Source organism: Pituophis catenifer, unplaced genomic scaffold (genome assembly GCF_029215685.1).
Source record: "Pituophis catenifer annectens isolate HBS135680 unplaced genomic scaffold, rPitCat1.0.hap2 SCAF_8, whole genome shotgun sequence".
Lineage (NCBI taxonomy): Eukaryota > Metazoa > Chordata > Lepidosauria > Squamata > Colubridae > Pituophis > Pituophis catenifer.
The window spans coordinates 54,096,939-54,116,378 of NW_027256888.1; the positions used below are offsets into that span (position 1 = coordinate 54,096,939).

Sequence of the window (19,440 nt, forward strand, 5' to 3'; positions counted from 1 at the left end):
TGGCCCCTGACCTTCGCTCGTTCCGCCGCGAGTTGAAGACCTGGTTATTCCGTAGCCTGGGCTGATGGGGGGTTTTAAATGAATTTTAAACTGTTTTAAATTGGATTTTAATTTTATATCATTTTTAATAAGGAATTATGTATTTTACCGTTGTGAGCCGCCCTGAGTCCTCGGAGATAGGGCGGCATATAAATTGCATAAAATAAATAAAATAAACTGAGTAGAAGATCTAGAGAGAAGTCAAGAATGAGATTTTAGTTGCCACTGCCTGTTTGTGGATTGGAAATCATAGTTAATGGGTCAAAAAAGAAATAAAAAATAAGAATATAGTAAAAAAATAAAAAATATGAAGAAATGATCTCCCTTCATCACAAATATAAACAATTTTAGTAAATTATCACTTTTCTTAAAATATTGTACAACAAATGGTCTCTTCTTCCAATAAACAAATGCATACAACATTTCATTCCTGATATTAACAAAAGCCCATTAAGAGTTACCATAGATAACAACATATCTATTTTAATCTTGATCAATTAACCTAACTTTATATTCCTTCCTTTCATTTCTAGACATTGTTGCTCTTTAGTTCCTTCAAATAATGTCATGGAACTTGATTTTACTTTTTCCAGGTTCATCATTTGTATATCCTTTTTAGTTATTAAGATCTCTCTTTTGTATGTTGAGTGTAATATCTTTTTCCATGTAATTTGTGTAGTCTGTTATTTTTAAATCCACTTTCAATCCAGTCTCAATCAGGGCAGGTTATTCTTTTATAACATCTTTTAAACTCAGTACTTTTATAATGGCAGACATCCTTAAAATTAATTTCTGAGTCCATTGTTCAATATATCCAAAGTTGAAATATTTTGTTTTATTAGTCAGATTTGAGTCTTCTTTTCCTTTAATTGTAATCTTTAGTTACTTCTAGTTCCCTCTAGTGTCCAATATTTAAAGTCTTATGTTTTTTTAATGCATTAAAACCAAAAACATTTTCCAGTGGAAAGGATTCTTTAGAATTAATTCCAAAAATCTTATTTATATGGACTCTTAGACTATTTCTTTCTAAAATCAGAAAGAAAGGAATTGTGAAGGCCCAGTCTACTCACCAGCTCTTCATTCCGCCGGGGTCATTGGCTCTGCTTTTTATGGAGTTGCCATTTCTTCCCTGGAAGTTTGAAAAGAAATATACTATTGAAGATACCAGACTGGAAGATTAAACTTGGAGAATATATAGCAGTGATAGCTAACCTTTTCTGGACCGAGTGGCCAAAGCACATGCGTGCCCCCGATTGCCCAAAATGCAATGCTTGTGCCCCCCATGCATGTGCCCCACCCCCGCGCGTGGCTCCATGCATGTGTTCCACTGCACATGTGCCCCACCCCCTGTGCATGCACATGTGCCCCCACACATGCACCCAACCCCATACATGTGCGCGGCCCCACACATGCACCCCACCCCACACATGCGACCTTCTGCACCCCGCAAAAGCGTGGCAGAGACCTGAAGACCAGCTGGCCAGCAGGAGGCGCACACACATGTGCAGGGGAGCTGAACTGGGGCGACAGCTCGCGTGCCATCAGAGAAAGCGCTGCGTGCCACCTCTGGCATGCGTGCCATAGGTTTGCCATCACGGATATATAGCAATGGCAAAATCAGCAGCACAACTGAAGGTTTAACAAAATTTAAGAATGACTTCCATACCAGTGCATATTACACAGCAAGGAAAATATAAGTGTCTAGAGTAAAATATTAGAAATCAGAGATACATTTTTAACTTCTATAAATATTGAACAACAGTCAGAGTATGACAAAGAGATTATTGGAAACTAATATTTATCTTACAATATTTTAGTAGTTATTTTATGTTCTTAAACAACAAATAGTGGATATTTGGCACTTATTTTGGCAAATCAGAGATTTAAATTCTATATTGTTAAAATATTGTATTTAATGTACTTAATTTAATTTTCTAAGGTTAATTTCTAATCAACTAATCAACAATACGATTAATTTCTAAATTCTAATCAGTGATATACTGAGCGCTTACTGTATAAATATGACAATTTCTGTATATACTTCAATATAGTGTATTCCTCTACCAACTTTAATAACAGAAAATTTTAAATAAAATATAAATAAGATATAAAAAATTAAACCAGATTATTCTCAGATTCTGTTCTCAGAGCTGTTTCTATGTCAGAGAAGCTGTAGTCAAGGAACATGGACAAATAATTTCCTTATGCTCCAATGCCTCAAACACCTGTTGTGAAACTTCAGTTAATACTTGCAGTCTTTATTTGTATTAACAATAGATTTTTATGGCTCTGACCTATATTATTGCCTGAAATGACATCATCTAAAAGAGAGATGAGGAATAAGAAATTTTCAGGACTGGATGGAATCAAACTCCCCTTTCCTATATTGTTAGATTTTAATTTCAATATTATTGTACAAGCTTGGAAGATGAAACAGACAGGATATGCTTTCCAATGTGCAAAAACAAACAAACAAAAAACCCCCCCATCAGTTCACTCATAGTTGGAGGCAGATGGGAAAAAAAGACCCCCTACATACAGTTTTTTTGAAAGAAATTCCAGGTGACTCCCTTACAATCTATTACGAAGTTAAATTTACACCAAGCAGTATCATTTTCCTACACATAACATTATGTAATGTTGTAGAAATTATTTCTTTGTGATTCTTTTTTCCCCCATGAATGAGTAGAGTGTGAAGAACTAACATGATTAAAACTGGATTTGAGCATTTACTGGCTTCCTGTGGCTATTAAGTAATAACAGTAACAGCTGTTGCTCTTCCCATTAGTGGAGAAAGCAAAGAGCTTTTTTCTTTAAAGAATGTTTGCCTGTCAGACTACAGGAGAAAGCTGCTGTGTCTGATGGAATATGGATCCCCAGGTAAGTAATAGCAGCCTGTAATGCAACTTTGGTGTTCATCATCAGGAGATTGCCAATGGGTGTATTGAAGGATATAATCATTAACTTCAGATACAATAATTTATAATTGTAATATAGATGATGCTGTGTGAGAATTCTTCTAGCAGGTGTCAAAATAAACAGTTGGGAGTGGCTTAATTGTTCAAAAATATCAATCATGGCACTGGGTTTTTAAAATGGCTCCCTTCTATGGCTTTACAACTTTCCTTAATATGGAAATGTTTGCATAAATCTATTCAGAGGAATAAAAGTGAACAAATTACTCTATTCTCTGAGAACAAAATCTGAAAAGAAACAGTTCGTTATATAATGTTATCCCATTCAGTGCCCTGGAAATAGAAGGAAAACCTCTAAATGCTATAGAATGAGCCTATTATTTTTATTTGTTACATTTCATTATATAATATGGTGAAATATAATAATGTGAAATATAATACAATAAAATTACTGAGATTTTTTTGTTTATAATAATATATATTTACTTTTATAATGCAATAATAAAAGCCACACAAAGATCATCTACTGGTGAAGCTTTTTGTAGTCTACATCTGGCGGCCTCCATTGCGCTGATGATTTATATTTGAACTTCAGAAGCTTGAAGATTTTTTGTGCTGTAGATATCAAATTGGCTGGGATTGTCTTAATCAAAAATGCACAGGTTGAGGTCCCAGAATTGCATACAGCCTCCCGAGTTGTGGCCTCAATTAACTCCAGAAGTTATTATTCAATTGTAATTTCTAATACGGAGAAAGTATAAATTAGACATTCGGGAACAATTATATCTTTAGTTTCAATCCATTTCAAGTATCATTGAATTGAAACATTTAGTTTTTGCCTTGATTCCCCCTATCACCATTTTGCTATGTGCACCATTCCCCATCCTGCTACTCAAATGACTCTCAGCACAGAAAATTTTGCACACTTTGTTTATGTACAAAGGATGTACAGGGATATAAAGTTAATATTTTTGATGTTTCTATTAAACAGCTGCAAGATCAAAAGGTTTCAGGTAATTCAGTTTGAATCCTGGAAAAATGTGATTTCATTACAATGGATCTGTACTAGGTGAATATTTTCTAGATGGGTCACAGAGCTTGAGTAGCTGCATTCATCCCCTGCATATTAAAATATTGCTTGGAAAAAAATTCTCCACATAAGTGCTTCTCAGCCTTAACAACTTTAAGATGTGTGACTTCAACTCCTAGAAATCTCCAGCCAGATTTCTGGAAGCTAAAGTCCACATACACGTACATCATAAAGTTGTTGCAGTTGAAAAATTCTACTCTAGAGGTTTCTGACGTAGCCCCACCACACGCACCAGAAAGTTCAGTTCCGAACAGTTCCCAGCTAAGAAGTCAAAGCTACCACTTTGTTCCGGAGAAGTTGTACTTTGTGGGTTCACCAAGTCCATGAATAATTAAATCCTCCCTGCTAGCCAGGGGTGGGTTCTACTTACCTTTACTACCAGTTCGTATCATGCCTGCATGCTCTTCTGCGCATGCGCAGATCACCTAAGATGACGTCCGGGTCAGTGGGCGGAGCCTCCTGCCAGTTTTACTACTGGTTCTTGCGAACCGGTTCAAACCAGGGTCAACCCACCACTGCTGCTAGCTGTGTAAACCTTTTCAAAGCTGAAGCTTCGGTTATATCTGGATTTCAAAGATGTTACTAATAACTTCATTCGGGTTGTCTATCTTTTATATAAAGATAAAAAAAATTCTTGTCAAGTGTATTTGTTTTTTTTTTTTTCTTTTTTCAGTCAGAGGGCAAGATGAAAGCATGGTCCTTTCTTGTTGTGTGGGCATTTACAATCCTGTACTTGGTTTCATACACGGATGCCTTTTCCCATGGGGCCAGCCTTTCTGCCTGTTCTGACATGAGACCCAAACATATCCGAGCTCACCTTCAGAACCCTCAGAATAATTACATCACTATCCACACCAACACTTCCTTTTCTCCAGGTGACAAGGTACCAGGTAAGAAATAGCACCTGGTTACAGGATTCTCAAGGATAATTAGAAGGCTGTAGATAGTAGCTAAGTGCAAGGCTATCAGCAGGTGTTTGCAATAAGCCATGATTTGGGGAGGGACACATGTGATCACAGTCAGTGGTGGGTTTCAAAAATTTTACTACCAGTTCTGTGGGTGTGGCATGGCTTGGTGGGTGTGTCTTGGTGAGTGTGGCAGGGGAAGGTTACTTCAAAATCCCCATTTCCTCCCGATCAGCTGGGACTTGGGAGGCAGAGAATAGATGGGGGCAGGGCCAGTCAGAATTTTTACTACCGGTTCTCTGAACTACTCAAAATTTCCGCTACCGGTTCTCCAGAACTGGTCAGAACCTGCTGAAACCCACTTCTGATCACAGTCCATTTTTGCACCCTGATCCACAATTCTGAGAATCACACTGCCGAAATGGTAATGGGAAGGGGGCATTTATTTTTCTGTCTTGAAATACATGTGTGAAATCTCTCAGACCTATTTTGACTAAAATAAAAAAGCCTGCAAAGTCGCAAACTGCCCCCAGAAGGTGAAAATGTAGCCCTGCTAAGTTCTGTATCATCATCACTTTTCCAGCCGTCCTCCCTCGTACTCTGGAAAAAGAAGACAGGCAAGCCAAATTAAGGTCAGAGAAGAAGTCGCCCAACTTTCCTGTACACAGTGCCTTTGATATGCTTCTTGGTGGTTTGCCCATACTTGTGGGACTTTGGTTTTTGCTTTGTTTGGGGAATTTTGCTGTGGAGAACGGCCTTCATTTTTCAACATCCCTCTTGGTTTCCTAAGGCAGGAAGACAGAATTAATTTGTAAACAGGAAGATTTGTTAAAAAAAGGCTAACAGGAAGAAGACATTAGTTACCTCTGAAGTAGTTGGAGTAACTTTAGAAAAATGTGCTTTTTATGCTTCTCACAATGAGATGCACTCAGCTATGTTGGGAAGATAAAATGCTGCAGAGAAGACATCTGCTCCTAGAATACATGCGATGATTTATTTGTATTAGGTTTCTAGGGTGCAGTTTCAGACAGAATTGTTTCCATGTAAACAGAACTTCTAAGAATGTTATTTTTGTGAATTTAAGTAGTACTAGGTCCATACATCGGACACAGTTGAAAAGAAAGCATCAGTATTTTTGCAAAGAAATTATGAATTACTACTGCTTACTATTTCCTACTTTCCTCATCAAAGGACATGACTTCACCTTCTGCTGTGGAATTTCTAATATTTCAAAAAAGTTCTCTATCAGAGCAACAGATAAGGCATGCTTAAGAGAGCTAGGAGGGCTTAGAATAAGAAGGTGGAGAATTTCTATTACAGGTATTGTCTCTTGCCTTCATTGGCTAATTAAGTTTATTGCCCAAATCACCCAACACAAAACTCCATAAAACAGTATCAATAAAAATAATTTATTTAATATATGATACCTTTATACCAGGTCCTCAAGACAAATAATATGAAACTCCATTTATTTCAGTTCCAAGAACAGACCTGGATTGAGAGAAAATGACATTTAAATTCCCCTACATTTCTATGGTTAAGGATAGGCTTGAACTTGGGTCTCCCCACTCCTGGTCCAACATTTTAATCATTTTGCTGGTCTGTATTATAGGTGTATTGTGCTGTTAGGTTTATTGAATAGATAAAGCTTTTGGATAAATAAAGTTTTGAAGCTCCCAGTACATATGCATTCATTGTTTATAAGGGATTATAATATTCAAAAGAGAAACTGTGATTTAAGTTATGTGCCAGAAGCCATAACTTGAGGTTCAGACCCAACAGTCTCCTCTATGACCCAAGGATGCTTTTCTGCTTTTAGTTTACCAAAGGAAAAGTCCTAGTTAGTCCCTTCCAATGTGGGGAACAAAAGGTGGAATTTTGCCTCATGAACCCTTACCCACAACCCTACTGTATCTTATAGGCATTCCTTCTCATAAAAGGCAGCTCAAATCCCAATGTCTGAGGTAGGAGGAATGTTCATCACTATCAAAATTATTGTCTTGTATATCTCTTCCATATTCCCTTCCTGGCATCTTTTCTTAGTGCTGTTCAGGGTTTTTGCTGTCATTAATTGTCTTTAATATTTCATAGTTTTTTTCCCTATTGTTTATCTTTTGCATTTTCAAAAGATCTTGCTTCAAAAAATATGATGGGGAAAAGAAATAAAGATCAAGAATTGGTGATGTGATGAGTAGTATAGACACTATTCTAGTTTATCTCTATTAGTTACATGTTAAATGTGGAATGACTGAACGGGCCTAAAATTTGCATCTTTTTAAGGAAGAGGGGTTATAGTGAAGGGAGAATTATAGGAAATAAAGGTGCAATATTGGGCTGCAACCTATTTTATAATTTCTTGAAAATGTTATTTTCTCTCTAAAAGTGGATTTTGTTTTGCTACTTCACTTTTGAGAAGATTGGAAAGTGCTTTCCCATTTCTCTGGGTGGACTTTTGCACTAACCAGAAAATACTGCTACTGTTATTGTCTTGTTGCCCCTCTATTTCTTGCTCTGAATGCCTACATGTCCCCATATGGGAAACTCCATAGGTGAAATTCCCTCACTTGGGACTTAATTGAAGGTAAGAAGCCAAGAAAGCTGCAAACATTTGAAAAGAGGATTGTACGATAAAAGACAGGAAATTCAAAAACAGACTCTGTAGCCACTATATCACTAAGAATACGCCAGAATATTATACACCATGCAGCTTCTCATCTGCTTTGGGAAAAAAGAAATTTTATTTTTTTCCCAACAAATTGATGAGAATGGTTGAAAAATATGTAGGAAAAATGTGCTCACTGTAGCTCTGGCACACATAATAGCAAAAAATAGCAAAAAATAGCTTTTTCCAAGCCATAGGACTAAAGTTCTACTTTAGTCGAACTTCTAAAAGATTGCCAAGTTGCTTGAGGGTTTTATATATCTTCTGACAAATTGTATCAGAGGCTTTCAAAAAAGTAAGAGTTTGGAATGAAATTATTTCCTGCTTGTCAGTCATACTTATGCTCAATCTTCCAGAAAACATGGTTGTGAGCAGAAGCACATCTGAAATGTGAAGCGAGTGAATTCTAGTATAAACATAACCTCTATAATAAATCGTTGTAGGTGGACTTCATCTCAGAAAACCTCTTCTCTTCAGCCCCACATCCAGTGGTGAAATGTAAAATTTGTTACTACCGGTTCTGTGGGTGTGGCTTGGTGGGGGGGGTAATATGACTGAGTGGCCGTGGCCAACTTTTTTTTTTTTTTTTTTTACTTTTAAAACCATTTTTTCTACAATCTCTTCGGCTGAAGAGGTTGTAAAAAAATGCTTTTAAAGCCTCTGACGATCCCAGCTGAACTTGCCTGATCGGCAGAGGCTTTTTTTTCCTTTTAAAAACATTTTTTTCTATAACCGCTTCGGCCAAAGAGGTTGTAGAAAAAATGCTTTTAAAAGTCTCTGATGATCCCAGCTGAGCCACGCGATCATCAGAGGCTTTTTTTTTTAACTTCTAAAAGCATTTTTTCGGCCAAAGAGGTTGTAGAAAAAATGCTTTTAAAATAAAAAAAAAATCTGATGATTGCACGGCTACTCAGCTGGGCAATGGGGGGAGGGCAGGGATTTTTGTTACCGGTTCTCAGAACCACCCGCCTCCATCGCTACCGGATCAGACAATCCGGTCCAAACCGGGAGCATTTCACCCCTGCCCACATCTACAGTCATATAAATGTTTTTGCATCACAATCTTTTTTTTTTACCCTCCAGTTACAATCAGGAGTTCACGTGATTTTATGGGCTTCATGCTTCAAGCTCGCAGGGTTCTGAATGACCAACTAGCTGGCACATTTGTATACATTCCTCCTGGCTCCAAATTGCTGACTTGTTTTGAAGATGGTGACACTGTTACCCATTCAGATAAATCACTTAAGAGAAACTTGTCTTTTGTATGGAAAGCACCAGATCAGCCTATTGGAGACATCAGATTCTTGTAAGTATTTGCTTGCTAAGTATGACATCGCCTCCTGAGGAAGTATTCTAATAATTCCTCCTATAAGAATAGTATTCTTATAATTCTAATAATAAGTATTCTAATAAGAGTTTTTAGTTTGGTTTTAATATGGGTTTTAATTGTTGTATTTTTAATTAATCTAAATTAATTTATTTATTTTTACTGTTCTACGGTTTTAATCCTTTGTGAGCCGCCCCGAGTCCTTCGGGAGAAGGGCGGCATATAAATTTGACTAAATAAATAAATAAATAAATAAATAAATAAATTAATTAATTAATTAATTAATGAGAATCAGTTCTGGTGCAGGTTTCACTAAGAAGAGCATAGAGCAGGGGTGAAATCCAGCAGGTTCTGACAGGTTCTGGAGAACCGGTAGTGGAAATTTTGAGCAGTTCAGAGAACTGGCAAATACCATCTCTGGCTGGCCCCAGAAAGGGGGGGGGGAGAATGAAGATTTTGCAATATCCGTCCCCCAGGAGTGGAGAGGGAATGGGGATTTTGCAGTATCCTTCTCCTGGAGTAGGGTGGGAATGGAGATTTTGCAGTATCTTTCACCTGGAGTGGGGAGGGAATGGGGATTTTGCAGTATCCTTCCCCTGGAGTGGGGTGGGAATGGAGATTTTGCAGTATCGTTCCCCTGGAGTGGGGAGAGAATGGGGATTTTGCAGTATCCTTTCCCTGCCACGCCCACCAAGCCATGCCCACCAAGCCACACCATGTCCACCAAGTCACGCCCACAGAACCAGTAGTAAAAAAATGTGGATTTCTGGCATAGAGCATTTTCCCCCAACCTTTTGAATCCCAGGGACCGGTTTCATGGAGAAAGTTTTTTCTGTGGACTGGAAAGGATTTTTGTGTGCTGCCTGCATCCTGTGGATGGGGCTTCGCTTGTTTGCGCGGCCTGGTTACTGGTATGGTGTGGCCTGGTGCCAGTCCATGGACTGGGGGTTGGGGACCCCTGGCATAGAGCATGCTTTAGGTTTTGGATAAAAATATGAAAATGTTTAAAATGTTATTTTACATTCTGATTGTTTACTTACTTGAAATGGATAATCTAGAAGAGAATTTATTCATGTCTGATATGAGTTTCTAATTAGCAGAATATAGGATGTATGAATATTATACCGTAAGTGTAAATTTGTTCTATGCCTAATATTTTCATGCGTTTTTCAATTACACTGCTTGCAGATTTTGGAGAATTCTTTTTTATTTACTAAATGATTCATTGATGCAGAGAATGACTAAGGCCTTTCTTCGAATACTTTACAGTTTATCAGTTGTTCAGTCATACTTTGTTTATTGGGCAAAGATTGCATCGTCAACTGTTACTCAACAAATACAGAATAGAACAATTACTGAAAATAATGATGTCTCCAGTACAATTAAACCAGCTCTACTCCAGGAGCTTATTGATCTGAAAGGAACATTCACTGTAGGAAAAAGTAAGTTGTCCTCTGACACACATTTTTTCTTGTAGGAAAGACTGTAAGTGCCCGTTTTATTTTTTAGTTGTTTTTAGTTCTCTTAACTATACATTTGCCACAAGCTTTCATATTGAATTCTAAATTTATTGAGGCAGAAAGTGGATTCTTATTTTCATGAACAAAATGTCCAAGTCAACTAATTACTGCCCTAATTCAATTAACAGTCTAGTGTAAAGTGAATAGATTATAAATGAGCAAGATAGTTTCTCCAAGATAGTTTTTGCTAATTTTATTTGTCTATTATGAGGTGATATCTTCTTATGTATAAACTTTATGAGCCCTAATTTGAATCTTTCGATAAAAGCAGGAAAAGAAAAGGACAAAATACTCTTGTTCTCCTTTTCTTTGCATCTTTTAAACATTAGAACAACTTTTTTCCTTTTGAGAGACAGGAACAGTTTTTAGGCAAAGGGGGAGAGCAGATCTGCCTCAAGAAAGAAAATATGGCATTCAATAACAATTTCTGCTCTATCCATATACAGTAAATGCCTCAAGAGGCATATGACTGACTTCTTTCAGAAACAAAATAATGGGTTAGAAATATGTTCGTCTAATTATATAATTCATCGCAATACTTTATAATATATGAGACAATTGTATAACGTGGAAAAGATTTATGCAAAGAAGCATGTTTTGTATTTTGTTCTCTCCAGTTATTTTTAAATGTTTTGTTTTTGTTTCCCCTTCCACAAGGAAATTCTGTTCCTGATACCATTGTAACTCCATTTGCGATGTTTACCCCCACCAGCAGCCTGATTCGAACTGAAGCAACCTTGGCTTTGGATTCAACTTCCCATGGAAAACAGGCCTCTGATGTTGGCATCACTAGAAATTTTCTTTCAGAGTCCTTTGTAGGCAGGGTCACTTCGCATGACATAATGCTCAGTAATGGAACAGAGAAAAATGGTGGCTTCACTCTGGAATCGTCCCTTCAGCTTCAGGATCTGAATTTCAGAGTGCAAGATTATTTTTCCAGTACAAACAATAGGTACTGTGAGGGTATTAAAAGTGTATGTGTGTGTGTTAACGGCAATGTGTGAAAAGCTGGTATTGTATAGAATGCCTAGGAAATCTACAGAATGTGTGACATTTTAAGCAAAGTCTGTGTTATTTAAATATGCTACATGCTTTCCCTAGGCACTGTATATACAGTAGTAACTAGGCATTATGCAGAATGACAAGAATTCTTTAGGCAAAGTATGAAAGAGAGTCATGAAAAGGGGTAGGGGTAGGACTAGGATCAGGGTTAGGCTAACCTTAACGCTAGGTAAAAATAAAGGTTCCCCTCGCACATATGTGCTAGTCGTTCCCGACTCTAGGGGGCGGTGCTCATCTCCGTTTCAAAGCCGAAGAGCCAAAGCTGTCTGAAGATGTCTCCGTGGTCATGTGGCCAGCATGACTAAACGCCAAAGGCGCACAGAACGCTGTTACCTTCCCGCCAAAGTGGCCCCTATTTTTCTACTTGCATTTTTTAGGTGCTTTCGAACTGCTAGGTTGTCAGAAGCTAGGACAAGTAACAGAAGCTCACCGCATTACGCGGCACTAGCGATTCGAACCGCTGAACTGCCGACCTTCTGATCGACAAGTTCAGCGTCTTAGCCACTGAGCTGCACTGCATCCTTAACCCTAACCTTAATCCTAACCCTTTATTGAAAAGACATATACAATATATCACAGAAATGAGTTCACCTAGTGGTGGGATTCAAATAATTTAACAGGTTCTGTGGGCATGGCTAGATGGGCATGGCTAGGTGGTCATGTGATTGGGTGGGTGTGGCTAGGTGGTCATGTGACTGGTGGGCGTTCTGGGTGATCATGTGACTGAGTGGGCATGGCCAATTCAATGTCACTCACATCAAGGGATGCCTCGCCTGGCCCCTCCCCTCCCAGCCATTCCTTGTCACACCCAGCCTCAACATATCTATAGTTCTATCAAAATGTTGTTCACCTTTTTTTGACTTTATTATCTACATACTATAGATGTACTTTCATGGACCACTGAAAGGAGGAAATGGCTCACATGCTTTGCCCAAGAGTGTGATAGGCAACAGGCTTTTAAGGGGCTGTCACAAAGAAGGGGGGGCAATGTATTTTCCAAAGAAGCAGAAGGCAAAACAAGAAGCAATGGATGGAAACTGAAGAAAGAGAGAAGCAACCTAAAACTAAGGAGAAACTTCCTGACAGTGAGAACAATTAAACAGTGGAACTGCTTGTCTCCAGAAGTTCTGGGTGCTCCAACACTGGAGATTTTCAAGAGAAGACTGGACAGCCATTTCTCTGAAATGATATAGGGTTCCCCCCCCAAGGTCCTTCTAAGGTCCTTCTAAGTGTTATTCTGTTATTCTGACACCTTTCCCAGGCCCTCTATTCAGATTTTGGCATCCTCAGTTTTCCTGCCTAAGCAGGGGGTTGGACTAGAAGACCTCCAAAGTCCCTTTCAACTCTGTTATTCTGTTATTCCTGAGCTAAATAGCTAAGACCCTCATTGGGATCCTCTCTCTTTTGCTCCTTCTGGAGTAATGAGTTAAAGAGCTGCCTCTAAACATTCATTTTAATAAGATTTTTAGAAACCTGCAGTTGAAAGTTCTTCATTTCTCCTTACCCTGAAGACTCAATTTCATTTGGAATTTAATCCCAAGGTGATTGCCCTTTTGGCATTTCTCTTGATACTTCTCCAAAATGCACCCCCAAGAAGCCACATCTATATCTCCCTCCCTCCCTCCCTCCCTCACAGACACACACAATTTAAACAAATTCCCTTGCCTTGGAGACTTTAGAATCATAGGCTAGAAGAAGGTACTTTGGAGGTCTTATAGTTCAACCTTCTGCTCAAAGCAGAAGACCTCATATATACTTGCAGGATCGCAGACATCCCGGCTTTGGCTGCAAGAACTGCAGGCAGCCTTCCCAGCCACACCCTTCCTTGTCCCACCGCCCCATGCAAGGCAGAATGGATGAACACCCTTCCCAGCCCTGCTTCCCCGAGGGGGCGCCTGGCCGTGCTTACCTCTGCCTTGAAGCTTCTGGCCAAGGCAGCTGGGCGAGTCTACTCTAGGTGAGCAAGGCGGAGTGGAGATCGGTGAAGGAAGGCAGAGGCAGAGAGCTGGGCTGCGGCCACCACATGGTAGGCCGTGGCGGAAGGCAGGCAAGCTGGCTGGGCCACGTGGGAGGCAGCTAGGCTGGGATTCAGGTCTTGCTTGCAGGTTCACCCAGGCAGATCAGGGCCACTAAGCTGGGCTGCGGGGAGAGCGCTGTATGGGATGCAGCCACGGCAGCGAAGGCAGGCAAGGTGGCTGGCCTGCAGAGACCATGTCGTTGAGGCAAGTGAGGGAGCCAGACAGAGAGCAGCAGCAGCTATGCCAGGCGAGCGGGCAAGATGAGGAATGACTGGGCAGGGTGTGTGGGGCAGGTGGGGCGGCACAGAATTTTAACAACCGGTTCGCATGAACCAGCCTGAACTGGCTGAATCCCACCACTGACTATACCCCCTCACATTTTGTAAATATTTAAGTATATCTTTTCATGTGATAACACTGAAGAAATGACACTTGGCTACAATGTAAAATACTGAGTGTACAATCTTACAGACATTTACTACAAGCAGATTTCATTCAATCACATCATTAATGGAAATGATATATTTCCTATAATCCTAAACTTTTAAATCCTCCTGGCATGGCCAAATGGAGCACCAGTACCTCATAAAAGAGAATGGCTACCAACGATGCAAGTTCTTTCACTTGCCTAATTGGGAAAGTTAAAATTTCCTATCTGCTCTAGTTCATATTCAGACAGGATTTTTCAGAATTAATCTCATAACTGCTAGTAGCCATGTAAATGCTGAGGTGTCTGAGAATTGAAGTATCAGTTACCAAGTATCATCCATAAGGCCACAAGTTTCCATACCTGTTTTTAATTTAATTAATGTGATGTCATTAATATACTGTCAGTCCTGGAAGCCATCTTTTACTTTGAATCTTCAGGGCTGCCACATTTAGTGCTGCGGGAAACTGGGAGGGGGGATTGTATGGAGTTGGGGAGATATCTAGCCATAATAACATTCTTTTCTCTGAGAGTCAAGGACATCCTGCCCTGCACCTGGAGTGGTGTGACTGGGAGGCATCTCCAGTTGGGATGGTGCATTTATTGGACCATGTGATGGACAAGTGGGTGCTGGGGCAGGGACTTGGACTTTCTTTTGGGTGGGGAAAACCTGGAAGTTTTCAGATTCGGGGTTTCCCAGATGTGCCAATATGACATCTCTAATAAAATGGAACTTTGAGGAACTTCTCGCCTCGGAGTCTTCTTTCGTTGGGACCTGACATATACTGTGTAGACTAGATCTTATTGTTGAATCATTATGGAGTACTAATCTAGGAGCAATGTCCTTAGATGAGTCCTTAGAAAACTTCACTTTCTAAATGTTGGGAATACATTATATTTATAAAGATGTGTGAATGAGGTGTGAAGATCTTACTCACTCAATGGTTCACAGGATGTTAAAATTGTGACTGAGAACTGGAAGTTGGCATCTGTGAGATATCCTGATTACTTGAAAACTCTGTACATCTGTTCTGAAAATGATAGAGATTCAAATCAGGAAGCAGCATTTCAGCAGACCGAAAGCAAAAAATTCAGCATGAGATGTGGGAGCTTTCGACGTTCGTCCTTGCATTTTCTATTTGTAAAATGAATAATATAAGAAATACATAGTGACAGCAAGAAAAGTGCAGAACTCAAACTGTAGTAAATATTAGTACAGTGCAGTACAATTTGTAAATATTTACTAATATTACAAGTAATTAAATGGAACTTCCTCTTTAACATTTTAGGACAGAAACTGCTTCAAGTATTCCCATGTCTCTCTTGTGTCTGACGTGTAAGAAAAGCATGCAGGTAAGCCTTTGGGGAGGTGTGTGTTTGTGGGGTGTGTGTATAGTAAGCTAAGACATAACATCTTTTAGAAAAGATCTATAGTTTAATCCAGTGGTGAAATCCAAATTTTTTTACTACTGGTTCTGTGGGCATGGCTTGGTGGGCGTGGCTTGGTGGGCATGGCAGGGGAAGGATACTGTAAAATCTCCATTCCCTCCCCACTCCCGAGGGAAATATACTGCAAAATCCCCATTCCCTCCCCACTCCTGGGGGAAGGATATTGCAAAATCTCCATCCCCCCCCCATTCTGGGGCCAGCCAGAGGTGGTATTTGCCGGTTCTCCAAACTACTCAAAATTTCCACTACCGGTTCTCCAGAACCTGTCAGAACCTGCTGGATTTCACCCTTGGTTTCACCTCTATAATAGTCTCATAAATTCTTTCCATACTAGAAGTCCAATCTTATAAGGCACATATTTAGAATTCTGTTTTAGAGGTGCTATTATTCTTACTCCTGTTGAGCAAAAAACACCAAACTGCATACATTGAAATCTGTTTTCTCCCAGACTTCAGTAGTTTTACCCATAACTCACATGCCACCCACTTTACAATAGAAGTGCTTCCAGAGCTTCGTCATGGTTTTAAAACACAGTATAATGACAAAATTATTTATCAGAAAGTTAAAACTACAGAGATAAATTAAAACATTTACAATTAATTTATGAACACTTACCAACATGTATTCAAATGGCTTACATGGTATATATTGGTATATAGTGATATACAATAACTCCCAACAGTTTACGTGCTCAATAAGTGTTGGTTTAAACACTTAAACAAATGAGTGGTCAGACATTTGTCCTATGTAGAATGTTTGTTATCGTTGATCAAAAAAGAACTCTAAAAGAGTTCTGGGAGTTGAAGTCCTCCAGGCTTAAAGTTGCCAAGGTTGGAGACCCTTATTTTAGACTACCCAGGTTAATGAAGAAACTATCTGAATTACCGTTTCCTTGTGTGACAGATACTGAATCACATTCCAATATATCTGATACCTAGGCTAAAAACAATGCCTTTTAGTTGATCATCTGTGCAAGTTTTCTTTAAAACTTGCGGGTGGTTATGGGAGCGACGGGGCGCTCCCATGTGACCCCCCTCCTGTGCGAGCTGCACTGGCTCCCAGTGGTCTTCCGGGTGCACTTCAAGGTTTTGGTTACCACCTTTAGAGCGCTCCATGGCTTAGGACCGGGGTATTTACGAGACCGCCTTCTGCCACCAGTAGCCTCTCACCGACCAGTACGCTCCCATAGAGAGGGGCTCCTCAGGGTGCTGTCAGCCAAACAATGTCGACTGGCGGCCCCCAGGGGGAGAGCCTTCTCTGTGGGGGCACCCGCCATCTGGAACGAGCTCCCCCCGGAGATACGGAGGATCCCAGACCTGTGCGCTTTTCGCCGTGCCATCAAAACATTTCTTTTTCAGCAGGCCGGCCTGGCCTAACCTCTCTTTTAAACTTTTAAACTTTTAAAAATTTTTAAATTTTAAATTTGTCTTAAGAATTTGGGGTGTTTTAAATTTCATTTTCCGGGCCAAATGATTTAATTTTATTTTAATGCTTTTTAACATTTGTATTATATGTGTTTTATCTGGCTGTTCACCGCCCTGAGTCCTTCAGGAGTAGGGCGGTATACAAATTCAATAAATAATAATAATAATAATAATAATAATAATAATAATAATAATAATAATAATACAGAAAGTCCTCAATTTACAAGAGTTTGTTTAGTGAATATTCAAAGTTACAATGGCATGGCAAAATGTGACTTATGCCCATTTTTCACAATTACGATCTTTGTAGTTTCCTCATGATTTATGTGATCAAAATTCAGATGCTTGGCAACTCATTCATATTTATGACCATTGCTGTGTCCCAAGGTTCAATGATCACCTTTTGCAGCCTTCTGACAAGCAAAGTCAATGGGGAAGCCAGATTCACTTAACATCTGGGCTACTAACTTATCAACTGCAGTTATTCTACTAACAACTATGGCAAGAAAGGTCATAAAATGGAACAAAACTGACTTAACAAATGTCTCACTTAACAACATAAATCTTGGGCTCAATTGTGGATGTAATTTGAGGACTACTTGTAACTTAATCATTATTATCTGGAGATTATAATGAGATATTTTCTTTACTCCCATGATGCTCAATTAAGGCCATTGTTAGATTTCAAATAAAGTAATATATTTTATCCAATATGCATTTAATGTTTTTGCTTTCAAGGAGACTTTGATGACACCGACTCCAAATGTAACTAAGTCTGCATCTCCCATTACAACTTCACCATTGGTCAAGTTTTGGGACTCTTCAATGCCAGAAGATTTGGCTAGAGAAGAGCATAGAGGTATTTACCGAAGTTTATCAGCAGTTTCAAGACAGATAGCAAATGAAGAACCAATAACACCGAAAGTTCCACTAAATTTTCTGCCCCAGGCTGAATTTCCCACATCCGGGCAGGAGACATACAATCAGAAGGAGGCTCCTAGGAACATACTCCTAAGAGTAACAAGGATAAAACCCCAAGCTGCTGTTTCTGGAGCGGGAAAAGAAAAGTCACACAAAGAGTCACGACTTGTAGCAGCTCAGCTTGGGGTTCTCCTTGGCTGCTCTGCTGTCCTTGGCATGGTCCTAGCTGTTGGCCTCCGCTGCATCCATTCCCAGTATTGTCATAAGCGAACTGAAGTCTCTTTTAGTGAGCCAGATAATAATGTTATCGCACTCCAAGATAGTGGAGAGATGATGCACTTCAGGAAGATACGAGAAAATAGCTTTGTCCTGGTGCAGGCAGAGTACAACTGGATCAGCCCTTCAAGCAGTGTTAAAAAAGCTGTTATGTAGAGAGTCGGTTCATTGTGATATTATTGATATTGTTCTTTTATAGGTGATGTGTGTTTATGTATGATAAATATTACTAAGAACATAAAAATCTGACTAATTGCACATACTCATTTAAGTGAATACAATCAAAATATGCATGCTTTAATTATGATTAAATTAGTTGATATGTGTTATAAAATGGAGATGTTCTTAGTTCCAAACGTTGCACATTTTTTTGTTTAAAGTATTACAGCTAATACCACAAACTTATTAAAATTAATTCTGTAGTCATTGTTGTTTTGTTGGTGCATTTGAATGCTATGAGTAACAAGAACTGCAATTAAACATTGCCTCTTAGTTAGTCTTTGCAAAAAAAATAAACAAATGAAGTTTTTCCCCTGGCTATTCCTTTTCAAACAAACTCAATCCTTCATCACTCTTCTCACTTAGTGGCTTTGATTTGATGTGTGTGATATTTCTCAGATAAGTCAAATTTTGCCACTTGAACTAACTTTCCATTTCAGAAAAAAACAATGGAAAAAACGCTTGCTTTTTAGAAAATTGATTCCTGGCATACAACACACTGACTTGCCTTTATTATGAATTGATCTCCAGAAATGAAACAAAGATACAGTAAATGCCACCTTTTGGGAGTGGAACATGGCTCCTCATCAGGTGTAAATGGAAAGAAAGCTTCTCCTGACCATTTACACCTTGATCACTCGGCTTGTTAGATGCACACAGATGGCATTTGCTTTGTTTCCTCTCCAGATCAGTTTGATAAAACTATTGGAAGAGAAGTTTATTAAAGAAGAGGAAGGTTTTGTTCAACTTAGGAAGGCCCAACTTGGAGGATGCAGATATATGGACATATAATTAAAACTTTTAAACAAGAAGTTAGAAATCAACACAAACTGATATATGGAAGAGAAGAAAAAGAAAGAAATTGGAGAAAAAGCAAAAAGTGCAAGAAAGGAACAAAGTTAAAGAAAAATGGAAAAGAAAGAAAAAAGTTATAAAAGAAGTGGTTTCCAACATTCTTCACAACAGTTATAAATACAAATCTCTTTATAGTCATTTTAATTTCTTTCTCTAAAGCAGGGGTCTGCAACCTTAAACACTCAAAGAACCATTTGGACCTCTTTCCCACAGAAAAGAAAACACCGGGAGCTACAAAACCCTTCTCATGCCTGACTATTTCTTGAGCGGCCACAAAACTAGCATATGTAGTTGAAATAATTGTTATTTTCTTCTGAAACTTTTCTTTTCT

The 19,440-nt window shown here is 39.0% G+C and overlaps 1 protein-coding gene across 1 annotated transcript; it reads left to right on the forward strand.

Moving 5' to 3' along the window:
* The first annotated feature begins 1,082 nt into the window (after positions 1 to 1,082).
* REELD1 (reeler domain containing 1) lies at positions 1,083 to 18,191 on the forward strand. Its single transcript, XM_070948670.1, has 8 exons — positions 1,083 to 1,239; positions 1,624 to 1,674; positions 4,718 to 4,934; positions 8,695 to 8,917; positions 10,208 to 10,380; positions 11,116 to 11,410; positions 15,255 to 15,318; positions 17,577 to 18,191. The coding sequence occupies exons 2-8, from the start codon at positions 1,648 to 1,650 to the stop codon at positions 18,189 to 18,191; spliced, it is 1,614 nt and encodes a 537-aa protein (XP_070804771.1). The 5' UTR covers positions 1,083 to 1,239; positions 1,624 to 1,647.
* Positions 18,192 to 19,440: the final 1,249 nt, after the last annotated feature.

What these genes read in the sequence shown, in the direction of transcription:
- REELD1 (XM_070948670.1), top strand. Translation starts at nt 1,648, where the DNA reads ATGGCAAAATCAGCAGCACAACTGAAG. An exon ending in AATCAGCAGCACAACTGAAG is followed by an intron (nt 1,675 to 4,717) that starts GTTTAACAAAAT and finishes TTCTTTTTTCAG; the next exon opens with TCAGAGGGCAAGATGAAAGC. An exon ending in ATTGGAGACATCAGATTCTT is followed by an intron (nt 8,918 to 10,207) that starts GTAAGTATTTGC and finishes AATACTTTACAG; the next exon opens with TTTATCAGTTGTTCAGTCAT.